Consider the following 12,582-nt stretch of genomic DNA (forward strand, 5'->3'; position numbering starts at 1 on the left):
GGCTAACATCAAATGTTACATGCACTTAAATCAATTTTTGTAAAAGAGGCTTGCGAAACTTAAAAAAAAAATAAAATTTTCAAATTAAAATTTTGAAAAGTAAATAAATTATGAAAGATATTATGCAAGAATATTTGGCTTTTAGAAAACTTTGCGCCTATTCATCTGTTTGACTTATGTCGATGATTAATCTTTATATATTTAAAGAATTTTATAGTTAGTCATTGACATATGGTTAAATTTGCTATAGACTGGATCAAGGACTAAAGCATAAAATGTCCGTGAAACAAAAAATTAGAAACATTGTTATTCATCAAGAAGAACCAAACATGAAATGGCAATTGATTTAGGGGACATGTATCAATTTTCATATGATTGTCTATGAAATTTTGTGCCATGTGCCGCTAACTCAACATTTGTTTGCACATTTAATTTATAAATGCATGTATAGATCTAGCATTTTCATGACCATTCTCCGTAACAATCAATCTTATATAGCATTAACTAGAATAGCTTTGTTTTATCCTTATTCTCATTTCTAATAAATTTGGTGTCTAAATATGGTACCCTATCCTACAACTTTACACTAGTCCATGAGACCCATTCGACCATTCCATTGGCAGGTCTCAAAAAGAAGTTCTTTGGGTTATTACACTAGTCCAAGGACTCCTTTAAAATTAGAAGTAAATTACACTTTCATCTAATAATAAAAAAATCTAAGCTTATTCTCTAAGATTTAGTTTCATCCAACATTTTAATTCATAACTTAATATAATTTTAAATAGAATCAAAATATTATATTAAAAAAAATTAAAATGATCAAAATAACCTTAAATGATATAACCACCATCGAAAGAATATAAAAAAGTATATTTTTTTCACTTAAGAGTAATTTTCATCTTTTATACAAAATAAATAATTTTATTAATACTGTTAATTTAATTAGTTGTGCGTGTAGTTTTTATAAATTATTTGGATGCGGATGTAATAAATATAAATTTCAGAAGAATATTTTAATTTATTAAAAAATAATAGAAACATCTTGATATAAGAGTTATTTTTTTTAAAAAATAAGAAAATTGAAAAAATCTTTACCCAAGTCGTAGGGGCGGTTTGGTGTGGCTAGGGGACCCGTTTTCCTTTCTTGCGTTTCCCCTGTCGCGCTCCGTGGCGTCCTATAAATACGCCGTGAGGGTAGTGATGGATTTCTCCCTGATCTCCGTCTCTCCGTCTTCTCGTCTTTCTGCCTTCGTTTCCTCTGTCTCTTTGTCATGGAGCTCTCTTTGGTTTTGTTTCTCACCCCCTCTCTGCGCCATTGTTCCCTTCTTTTCGGTTATTTTTGAGCTCTCTTGCATATTGTTTCCTTTGTTTTTCTTCGTTGGTTAATGAGACTTTTTTCTTCATGGAGACGTACTGAAATCTGTTCGGGTCTTCATTTCTTTTGATACCTTCTGTTCGTTCCTTTGGTGTTTGTTTTCTTGGTTCTTGAATCCGTACTCTTTTTTATAGTTTTGGGCGTTGGGCTCTTCCTCTTCTTTCGAACACTTCTTGCGCGTCAGAACTCCGAGATTTGGGAGATGGTATGTTTCTATTCAATGGTTTTCCTTCCATTTTCTTTTCCCTCTCTATTTTGTGTTTAATTTTTTTTATATGGTTTAAGTTGTTTTGCACTTCTTTGAAGTTGTAATGTGGATTTTTTTCGTTGAATCTGGATAGGGTTCGCTGTTTTGATTCTCTAGGTCTTTTTTTTTTTTTTGTTTGCATGCTTTTTTTTGTTTGTTGATAGTTGTTTAGATATGGTAGGGGAAGACATGTGAGAAATTATGGGCTTTTGGAGGCAGCAGTATTATCTTCTTATCGATAACATGTTGGGGATATTAGAGTTTTATAAGATTTTGTACTATGTGCAAGTGTAAGTAGGAGGTTAGTGATGGCTAGAATTTTTATATGATCCGGCCAGAGAAAAGGAAGGATTTGTTTCAACCTGCTGAAAATTTTCAAATAAAATATAAGCAATAAAATTTTGCTTTCTCCCGTTTTAGTGGATGGAAAGTGGAGTCTATGATCTATGATTTCACTCTTTCTATTCCCGTTCTTCAAAATCATGATATATGTTCCCTATTTATATTATAAACTGTTGTTTTTTGAGTCAGATACTTTTTTTAATTAGAAGAGGAGAATTTGTAAGTTTTCAACTATTCAATAGAGATCCATTTTCTTTCTTTAATTTGGATTCCATTTCTTGTTAGAATAGGATGAAAATTTTTCTAAGAAGTCCAATCCAAATTAGGTTAGATTTCTTTCCTAATTAAAAGGTATAAATTACAAAATTAAAAAATTTCATATATTTTTTTTTATTTGGGTAGAAACTAGTTCTTGACTCTCACATTGTTTCCATTTCAGTTGCATTGTCAAATTCTTTCTGGATTAGAAGTTATAGCTTCCTGTGGATTTGGTACTTGACTAAGTCTTGGTTGTGATGGATCTTGCTTCTACAGTTTGTTCAGATTTATCCAAAATGGTTAGATTGGTCCATAGATCATTCTGTATCATTATGACTTCAACAGGATTTAATATGAAGAAATGGAGTTTTGTTGATTGAGGGCAAAGTGTTGGGGAATTGATAGAGACTGTATAGAATGCATGTGATTTGTCAACAATGTTCTAGGTACATTTGAGATGGACTGTTTAAGATCTTGTGGATTCTTGAATTTTTGTAAGTAGTAGACAGTCAATGTTGTTTTCTGTTTTCAACAAAAAATTAAGTTTTAGAAAATGAAGTTTCATCAATTCAGGACAAAGTGTTAGGTAATCGTTTGAGATCATATAAGTTGTGTAAGATTTTCTGAACTGTTTTGAATATGTTCGAGATGGATTGATTGAAATGGTATGAATTTTGGATTTTTACGAGTGAAAGTAATAGGTTGTCGCTGTGTTGGGCTTTTATGGTTTCAATAGTATCTAAGAGATAAGAGATTGAGTTTGATTAATTGATGACAAAGCGTCGGAGAATCCATTGAGATTGTATTTGACAGTGTCAGGGATCGATTAAGATAGTTTAGGTTGTTGGATTTTTATGGACTTGGTGGAAGGAGATGTGGCAAGATATCACATGGTAGAGAGATGAAAGAAATTTTGGAAAGCCTGTTTATGAATAGGCAAAGGAGGATTCATAAGTTTGATTCTAAATAGTAGGGATAAGGACACGGTTTGTAAAATATAGGGTGAAGGATTTATGCAGAATTTGTGTTTTGTGATAAATTGATGAAGAATCGATAGAGACAATACGAAGATGTGAAACATTGATTCAGAGGGGTTGCAGTAAGGAATTTTTGTCACTATTTTCACTAAGATAATAAAAATTTCATAGTGTCGTGTTAACGGTTTTGCTTGAGCATTACTAAGCATTGCACTAACACCTTTCCAATAAAGTTTGGCATTGAATCACTCAAGGTTCTAAGCCCCTGACCAAACTGTATAAGAAAAAGATGTTTAAATGTAATATACTTTAATTTCCTGCATTACATGTCTAAAGAATTGTGTGACTATATGTACATGTTAAATTAACTAAGTGTAATATTGAAAATGAAAATATTTGTATAAAAAATTGGAAATGCAACGTAAGTTTGTTTATTCAATTCCAAGGTTAAAACTGCAAGTGTTTGATGCTTCATACCTTTTGGATGTCTGGCAATAGATGATTTTAAATGTATGATTAGTTTTGGAGGATTAAATATATACATCCATGTTTCTGTTGCATATTACAACCATACTTGCATTGCAGTTGTATCTTCCAATACATGGTTTGGATTTAAGCATAGCCCTCAAGCAAGGTTGACAACTGTTCTAGTCTCTGCATTCTATGAGGTTCAGGCATTAATATCTTGTTTCATAAATCGTATTTGTCCTCTTGTGTATGTTAGATATTTTCTAACAATTTGATAGAAGGAATTAACAATGTGAATGCTGGATTTTTATCTTTCCTTGATTGTAGGCAACTGTTTGTCAGAAATGTGGTGTTACAGGTTACTCAGAGCTTTTAGTTCACTGCAGTAGTTGCAAGATTGCTGCCGAGCATCGGTATGATGCCAATCTTTACACAATGTTCAATTCATGTGATGTATCTTTTTGTGTTTATAAGATGAACTACTGTTGATGTTCCAGATATTGCCTGGGCAAGATACCAGGCAGTGATGTACTACAAGTTCATTGGTTGTGTGAGCAGTGCAAAGCTAGGATTCACAAATTAGCTTCCGGGGCCCCGAGCCCATCAGGAGCTGGCCTCGCTCCTTCTAAGCCCAAGAGGACGCCGTTCCAGCCCGGGTGTCGTCTGTTCGAGGACAATTCGGCCCTCGAATTTGGCGACGTTGCTCGCGAGGTCGGCTCCGGGGCTCCGAGGCTGCAGAACCACCAAGCGATGGGTAAGGGTAAGGCTGCAGAACCACCGTCCGGCTCCGGGGCGAAGTCGGGGTCGGCCTTCACTTTCGCCGGCGCCCGAAACCTCGTCGAGACGGTGCTGCTGGAGAGGGACCGTAGGCAGGTCCGGCAGATGAGGATCCCTGAAGTCGGAGCTGCCAGCTGCGTCTGTCTCATGTCGGTGAGTGTTCTTTTGGTCGCTTTCGTCATTTATAGGCTCTGTTGATCCCCGTCTGACGCTCTCATTTTTCCTATCTCTTAGCTCGCCCAGTACATGATCCGTCTGGAGGAGAGCCACGAGGAACAGGCGAGGCTTCTGGCGAGGACCGAGAGCCGACTGAAAGCTGTAGAGGAGGGAGGCCAGGCTGCGGCGGGGAGGACGACCAGGGACCTCGAGACGAGGCTCCAGGTGGCCGAAGAGCGGGCACTCGGCTTCGCTGCCCTCGAGAGGCAACTGTTGGATGCTCAGGAGCAACTCAAGGTTGCCTCGGGTCTCGAAAGCGAGATCAGGAAGGCGGAGGAGCGGGCCGAAAAGCAGTCCCGGAAGGCTGCCGACTTCCGGGAGAGGTGGGAGAAGGCCCAGCAGTCGGCCGACAACGCCCGCAACCGAATCCGATCTCTTGAAGCCAAGCTGGCCGAATTGGAGTCGGCCTTGGAGGGGACTCGTGCGAGCAACCAGGAGCTTCATTCGCGCCTGGAGGAGGCTGAGGCTGCTCGCGTCGCTGCCGAGGCGAAGCACATGGAGGCTCGGGCCGATCTGCTGAGGGTCTCCTCCGAGGCGGACGACCGGATTGTGGCGAAGGTCATGGAAGCGAAAGCTCAGATTACGGAGCGAGCGGAGGCGGCGCTGGCCGAGAAGAGCGCGGAAATCGGGCGTCAGGCGGTACAGGCCTATCGTCAGTCCGCCGAGTTCATCCGTGACATGTCGGACGCGGGGTCCGACTCCTTTGCCTTAGGCTTCGATGAAGGCCTAGCAAGGGTGTCCGCTAAATACCCCGGAATTGACCTGAGTGGGGTCTCCCTCCTCGACTCCCCTCCGATGCCATTGCCTGCCGATTCTCCAACCGTCTCCCTACCCTTCGCGGACGTGCTCGCCGTTCCCGACCCAGGGGTTCCTCCAAGCTGACTCTGTACTTTTCTTTGTTCTTTTCTTTGTATGTTGGCGTTTTGCCATGTTGTATGGGTCTCGGCCCTGATGCAACGAAAGTTAATGCAAACAAAGTGTTTCCCCATTTCACTTTCGTCCTTCCTCTTTTTAACTCTTGGTAGCGTCTCGCCGACTCCTGACTCTTGAAGTTCCTCCGCTGGTCGGCCAAGGGTTTAGTGAGTTCATTTTTGATGTTTAAATGTAATATGCTTTAATTTTCTGCATTACATGTCTAAAGAATTGTGTGACTATATGTACATGTTAAATTAACTAAGTGTAATATTGAAAATGAAAATATTTGTATAAAAAATTGGAAATGCAACGTAAGTTTGTTTATTCAATTCCAAGGTTGGAACTGCTGTGTTTGATGCTTTATACCTTTTGGATGTCTGGCAATAAATGATTTTAAATGTATGATTAGTTTTGGAGGATTAAATATATACATCCATGTTTCTGTTGCATATTACAACCATACTTGCATTGCAGTTGTATCTTACAATACATGGTTTGGATTTAAGCATAGCCCTCAAGCAAGGTTGACAACTGTTCTAGTCTCTGCATTCTATGAGGTTCAGGCATTAATATCTTGTTTCATAAATCGTATTTGTCCTCTTGTGTATGTTAGATATTTTCTAACAATTTGATAGAAGGAATTAACAATGTGAATGCTGGATTTTTATCTTTCCTTGATTGTAGGCAACTGTTTGTCAGAAATGTGGTGTTACAGGTTACTCAGAGCTTTTAGTTCACTGCAGTATTTGCATGATTGCTGCCGAGCATCGGTATGATGCCAATCTTTACACAATGTTCAATTCATGTGATGTATCTTTTTGTTTTTATAAGATGAACTACTGGTGATGTTCCAGATATTGCCTGGACAAGATACCAGACAGTGATGTACTACAAGTGCATTGGTTGTGCGAGCAGTGCAAAGCTAGGTTTCAGAAATTAGCTTCCGGGGCCCCGAGCTCATCAGGAGGTGGCCTCGCTCCTTCCATGCCGAGCTCCTCAAGGTACTTTCAAGAGGAGTCGGATGAGCTGGACTCCCCTATCCCCGAGGGGAGTTCAGCTATTCATGATGCTGAGGTCGCACGCGCCGTGTTCCGGCGTGCGATGCTTCCGGCGGACCGGGCCGAATTCCGGAACATTTCGCTGGAAGAGGTCGTTGACAGTATCTACTGCAACACCGCCCGGGTAAGTCCTTTTCTCGATTTCCTTAAAGTTATTAGCGAATCCATATGTTTTTAACTCACGATCATTTTGTCTCTTTCTTTACAGCATATTCACGAGCTCGACACCCTGGTGTTCATCGCCCAGGGATGTCAGGAAGAGACCCGGCGGGTCAGCCGGCAGTTGGAGCCGGCTAAGAAAAGGCTCGCCGAGCTGGAGGCGGCGTTGGCCGAGGCCGAGGCTCGGCGAGAGGCCACCGAGGCCGGGCGCCTTGCTATGGCGGAGGCGCTTGAGGAGGAAAGGGCTGCTCACGCCCTGACCAGGTCGGTTTTGCGCGCTTCGGAGGCGCGCTTGGGGGAGGTCCAGTCCGAGGTTGCGGGCCTCAAGTACGAAGACGAAGTCTCCCGCCTCAAAATCGAGCAGCTCGAGGCCCGGGAGAGGAGGGCGCTCGAGCGAGCCGAGAACGCCGTGGATCTCTTTAAGGGGTCGCAGGAGTTCCGCGACATGCTCGAGGAGGAGACAGTGGACGGGTTCCTCCGGGGTTTCGAGAACTTCCGGCTGCAGATGGCCCGGTTCTGCCCCCAGTTCGACCTTTTGACGGTCCGTTCGAGGATGAACCTGGGCTACGGGTCCGACACGGAAGACCTTCCTGCCATTTTGACATCCGAGGCAGGATTGTACGAACATGACCCCACCGAGCCTTCGACGAGGGTGGCCGAGACGGACGGCGTCCCGGATGCGGCACCCGAGGCCCCTGCCACCAACCCCGAGCCTGTGCCGGCTGAAGGTCCCGAGGTCATCGCCGTGCCAGACGACCCCGCGGATGTTGCTGCCGCCGCTTAAGACTGGGCGTATTTTTTCTTTTTCATTGTATCCGAGGTCGGCTTTTGAATGGCCGACCTCCAATTTTGTAATTGGCCTTCCGACCCCTTATCAATGAGAAAATACTTTGTCATTCTGTGCTCGTCTTTCCTTTTCCTGTCGTGAATGAGGCTAGAGTCTTAGCTAACCGTCTCACCGACTTTTAACTTTGTATTTTAGTTTTCGGGTTGCTTAACAAAGTCGCCCTCTTTCCTGGGCTATATCTGGGCTTTCTCGGATCCCAGTCATTCCGACCAAAGGGAGCTCCGAGCCCCGGTTTTTTAGAAAATTTTTCCAAGTCCTATAACTCGGATCTTAGAATCGCAGAAGTTGCCATGCCTGGCCTTTAGGTTCTCAAGGCACCGGGGTCGGGCCTTAGCCCTTCAAGTAAGACCGGGCTAGGTCTGTTCGTGCCGCTATTCGGGGAGTCTAGTCGGGTTTCCGAACTTGACTCCCGGGTCCTTCGTAGGGAGCGCGGGCTAATAGTCGAATTATCGCCGAAGGTTTTCATAGTTATCGTTCTCGGGCTTTGCCGAAATTTTGGTGAGCAAGGCTGGGGTCTTTAAAGATTGCCTTGGTATCCGTGTTCGGCTGATACACTCGCGGCCGGGGTCACTTTCTCAGCTAAATATCGGAGTCTACGTATGGGGGCCGAGTTGGGCCCTAATTTGTGAAGACTGTAAAGTTGTGGAGATTTGACGAGCGGAGCATGCATAATATTGTTAGGAGATCGGTCTTAAGCCGACCCATTGGAGTAGCCTGGATGAGACTCCACTTAGCAGTATGTAGATAAATTTTGACAAGGAGGGCATCGAGTTAGATGTACCTCTTGCAATCTCAGAGTTGTGCTTCACATGGCGGAGTAGGTTGCCTCCCTTCCTCGTCGACCTCCGGAGTCATTTTTGACTTTAAGGGGGCTCGGGCTTCTCACGGACCCGACGGCACCCGCCGAGGTTGAGAGGATCTGGGGAGACTTTATTGATTTGTAGCTCTTTGCGAGGTCGAGGGAGCTTGAGACCCTATGGTCGGACCTCGGGGCGCCCCAACCTTGGTCGAGGGATCTCGCGTCAGGTCGGCGGGTCTGTGGACGCTTTGCTGACCTGTGGTGCCTCCCGAAGTCGAGGGAGTTTGGAACTCTACGGTCGACCCTCGGGGCATCCCGACCTTAGTCGAGGGATCGTTCGTCAGGTCGGTGGGTCTGGGCACGCTTTACCGACCTGCGACGCTTTCTGAGGTCGAGGGAGTTTGGGACTCTACGGTCGACCCTCGGGGCATCCCGACCTTAGTCGAGGGATCGTTCGTCAGGCCGGTGGGTCTGGGCACACTCTACCGACCTGCGACGCTTTCCGAGGTCGAGGGAGTTTGGGACTCTACGGTCGACTCTCGGGGCATCCCGACCTTAGTCGAGGGATCGTTCGTCAGGTCGGTGGGTCTAGGCACGCTCTACCGACCTGCGACGCTTCCCGAGGTCGAGGGAGTTTGGGACTCTATGGTCGACCCTCGGGGCATCCCGACCTTAGTCGAGGGATCGTTCGTCAGGCCGGTGGGTCTGGGCACACTCTACGGACCTGCGACGCTTCCCGAGGTCGAGGGAGTTTGGGACTCTACGGTCGACCCTCGGGGCATCCCGACCTTAGTCGAGGGATCGTTCGTCAGGTCGGCGGGTCTGGGCACGCTCTACCGACCTGCGACGCTTCCCGAGGTCGAGGGAGTTTGGGACTCTACGGTCGACCCTCGGGGCATCCCGACCTTAGTCGAGGGATCGTTCGTCAGGCCAGTGGGTCTGGGCACGCTCTACCGACCTGCGACGCTTCACGAGGTCGAGGGAGTTTGGGACTCTACGGTCGACCCTCGGGGCATCCCGACCTTAGTCGAGGGATCGTTCATCAGGCCGGTGGGTCTGGGCATGCTCTACCGACCTGCGATGCTTTCCGAGGTCGAGGGAGTTTGGGACTCTACGGTCGACCCTCGGGGCATCCCGACCTTAGTCGAGGGATCGTTCGTCAGGTCGGCGGGTCTGGGCACGTTCTACCGACCTGCGACGCTTCCCGAGGTCGAGAGAGTTTGGGACTCTACGGTCGACCCTCGGGGCATCCCGACCTTAGTCGAGGGATCGTTCGTCAGGTCGGCGGGTCTGGGCACGCTCTACCGACCTGCGATGCTTCCCGAGGTCGAGGGAGTTTGGGACTCTACGGTCGACCCTCGGGGCATCCCGACCTTAGTCGAGGGATCGTTCGTCAGGTCGGCGGGTCTGGGCACGCTCTACCGACCTGCGACGCTTCCCGAGGTCGAGGGAGTTTGGGACTCTACGGTCGACCCTCGGGGCATCCCGACCTTAGTCGAGGGATCGTTCGTCAGGTCGGCGGGTCTGGGCACGCTCTACCGACCTGCGACGCTTTTCGAGGTCGAGGGAGTTTGGGACTCTACGGTCGACCCTCGGGGCATCCCGACCTTAGTCGAGGGATCGTTCGTCAGGCCGGTGGGTCTGGGCACGCTCTACCGACATGCGACGCTTCCCGAGGTCGAGGGAGTTTGGGACTCTACGGTCGACCCTCGGGGCATTCCGACCTTAGTCGAGGGATCGTTCGTCAGGCCGGTGGGTCTGGGCACGCTCTACCGACCTGCGACGCTTCCCGAGGTCGAGGGAGTTTGGGACTCTACGGTCGATCCTCGGGGCATCCCGACCTTAGTCGAGGGAATCTTGCGCCAAGCTGATGTCTCATCGTCCTGCGATACTTTCCGAGGTCGAGGGAGTTTGGGACTCTACGGTCGAGCCTCGGGGCATCCCGATCTCAGTCGAGGAATCTGAGGATCACAAAATGACCCAACATTAGAAGAGAATTGTAATCATTGAAATAGGCGATTCATTTGCAGAGAAGAGATTGAATCTATGGTCCCGATCGTCTTAAACCCCACGGGGTTTCATTGGTAGTACACTCGTAGATTCTCAGAGTTCCAGCTTCGCGGGATCAGAGTCCCCTCCAGGGACTTCAATTTGTACGCCCCTGGTCGTTGTACCCGAGCGATTTGATACGGCCCTTCCCAATTTGGGGCGAGCTTTCCTTGCTCGGTCGGTTGAGAAGCCTCGGCTCTTCTGAGGACGAGGTCCCCCACTTTGAAGAGCTTGGGCTTGACTCTGGAGTTGTAGTATTGGGCCGTTCTCTGTTGGTATCTTGCCATACGAACCCGGGCGACCTCTCGTGTCTCTTCAACAAAGTCCAAGTTGCTCCTGAGCTGGGAGGAATTGGTGTCAGGGTCATAGTGCTCCACCCTCGGAGAAGGCAGGCCGATCTCTAACGGGATGACGGCCTCAGTGCCGTATGCTAGGTTGAATGGGGTCTCTCCCGTGGGCAGTCGGAACGTAGTCCGGTACGCCCAAAGGACATTGTACAAGTCCTCGACCCACTGTCCTTTGGACCGATCAAGCCTAGCCTTGAGTCCCTGCAAAATAGTACGGTTAGTTACCTCAGTCTCCCCGTTTGTCTGGGGATGAGCAACCGAGGTAAAATGGTGATCAATGCCGAGCTCAGAACAAAACTCCCTGAAGTGGACATTGTCAAATTGCCGACCATTGTCGGATATAAGGATACAGGGTAATCCGAATCTGCAAATTATGGACTTCCACACGAAGTCCCGCATCTTTTGCTCGGTGATCCGGGCTACAGGCTCGGCTTCGACCCATTTGGTGAAGTAGTCGATGGAGACCACCAGGAACTTTCTCTGTCCAGTGGCCAGGGGAAAAGGCCCCATGATGCGGGACAGCTGATTTAGAAAAGAATTTAAGAAGGGGAAGGAGGAGGGAGGAGTCTGGAGTCCACCAGATGCCAAAGCAAAGTCCTTTTTTTAATCCAAATATTCTCCTCACAACAATAGACATGAGGGTCTCATATATAGCCCTCTATGTAACTGCCCATGATTCCCACAAAACATCATATAACTACCCATGATCCCCACAACATAGCTAAATACAGTCATAACAAGTCAACAACTAACAAGGACGAAAATACATAATAAATAAACCAAAATACATAAGAAATAAAACTAGGGCAGCCAAAGTGCTATGCACGCCGGCGACGCCTATACACATGCTGGAAACGGTGGTCTGTGTCCCCACCAACTCCCCTCAGCTGAGAGGAGTTCGCCTCTGGCGAAACGGAGGTCTGGTAATGCTCCAACAGGTCTGAAGCAAGTCGCTGAAGCTCATCTCTGCTAATCCAAGTATCATCTGACGGAGGTCGACCATGCCACCTGACTAGATATCGCTGATAACCACCATTCTGTGTACTGACAATCTGATCGTCCAAAATCTGTTCCACTGTGTCTGTGATCTGCGGAGAAATAGGTACAGGAGGCAAGGCAGGAGCAGGAAATAGGGTCTCAAAGTTGGATGTGAGGTCAGTGTCAGGCTCATTGAATGGGTCAGTAGGAATAGTTGTCGGACCTCGGTAGGCAACTAAGTCTTCTACATTAAAAACTGGATTAATCCCAAAATCACTTGGAATATCCACCACATATGCATTAGATCCAACCCGTTTCAGAATTTTGTATGGACCCATACTTCGGGCGTGCAATTTCCTAACGGCTCCTGGTGGAAACCGTTCAGGTCTGATTCTGATCATTACATCATCACCCGCTCGAAATTCTTGATAACGTCGACGTAAGTCAACGGCCGTTTTATATTTCGCATTGTTGATTTCAATTTTCTTCTTAATCTCTTTATGTAAATTTTGCATGTGTTGCGCAAAGGATTCAGCGGTCTCAGAGATTCTATTGTTAGGGGCTACTAGGATAAGATCAACAGGTTTTCGCGGTACATAACCTAAGACAATTTCAAAAGGGCTCAAGCCAGTGGTCCTGTTTACAGAGCTATTGTAGGCGAATTCAGCTATGGATAGAAGAAGATCCCAATTACCTGGGTGGTCACCTACTAAACATCGTAGAAGGGTTCCTAGACTGCGGTTGACCACCTCAGTTTGCCCGTCTGTCTG

At 46.7% G+C, this 12,582-nt stretch overlaps 1 protein-coding gene across 1 annotated transcript; it reads left to right on the forward strand.

Annotated features, from left to right (window-relative positions):
- Positions 1-1,171: 1,171 nt before the first annotated feature.
- On the forward strand, positions 1,172-7,576 carry LOC148714155 (uncharacterized). Its single transcript, XM_089930408.1, has 8 exons — positions 1,172-1,580; positions 3,995-4,080; positions 4,165-4,597; positions 4,679-5,395; positions 6,260-6,345; positions 6,430-6,757; positions 6,842-7,201; positions 7,298-7,576. The coding sequence occupies exons 1-8, from the start codon at positions 1,578-1,580 to the stop codon at positions 7,574-7,576; spliced, it is 2,292 nt and encodes a 763-aa protein (XP_089786534.1). The 5' UTR covers positions 1,172-1,577.
- Positions 7,577-12,582: the final 5,006 nt, after the last annotated feature.

The sequence above is a fragment of the Phoenix dactylifera genome, chromosome 4 (assembly GCF_051530095.1).
Source record: "Phoenix dactylifera cultivar Ajwa chromosome 4, Ajwa_hap1_PhDact_Kaust_v1.1, whole genome shotgun sequence".
In the NCBI taxonomy this organism is placed as follows: domain Eukaryota; kingdom Viridiplantae; phylum Streptophyta; class Magnoliopsida; order Arecales; family Arecaceae; genus Phoenix; species Phoenix dactylifera.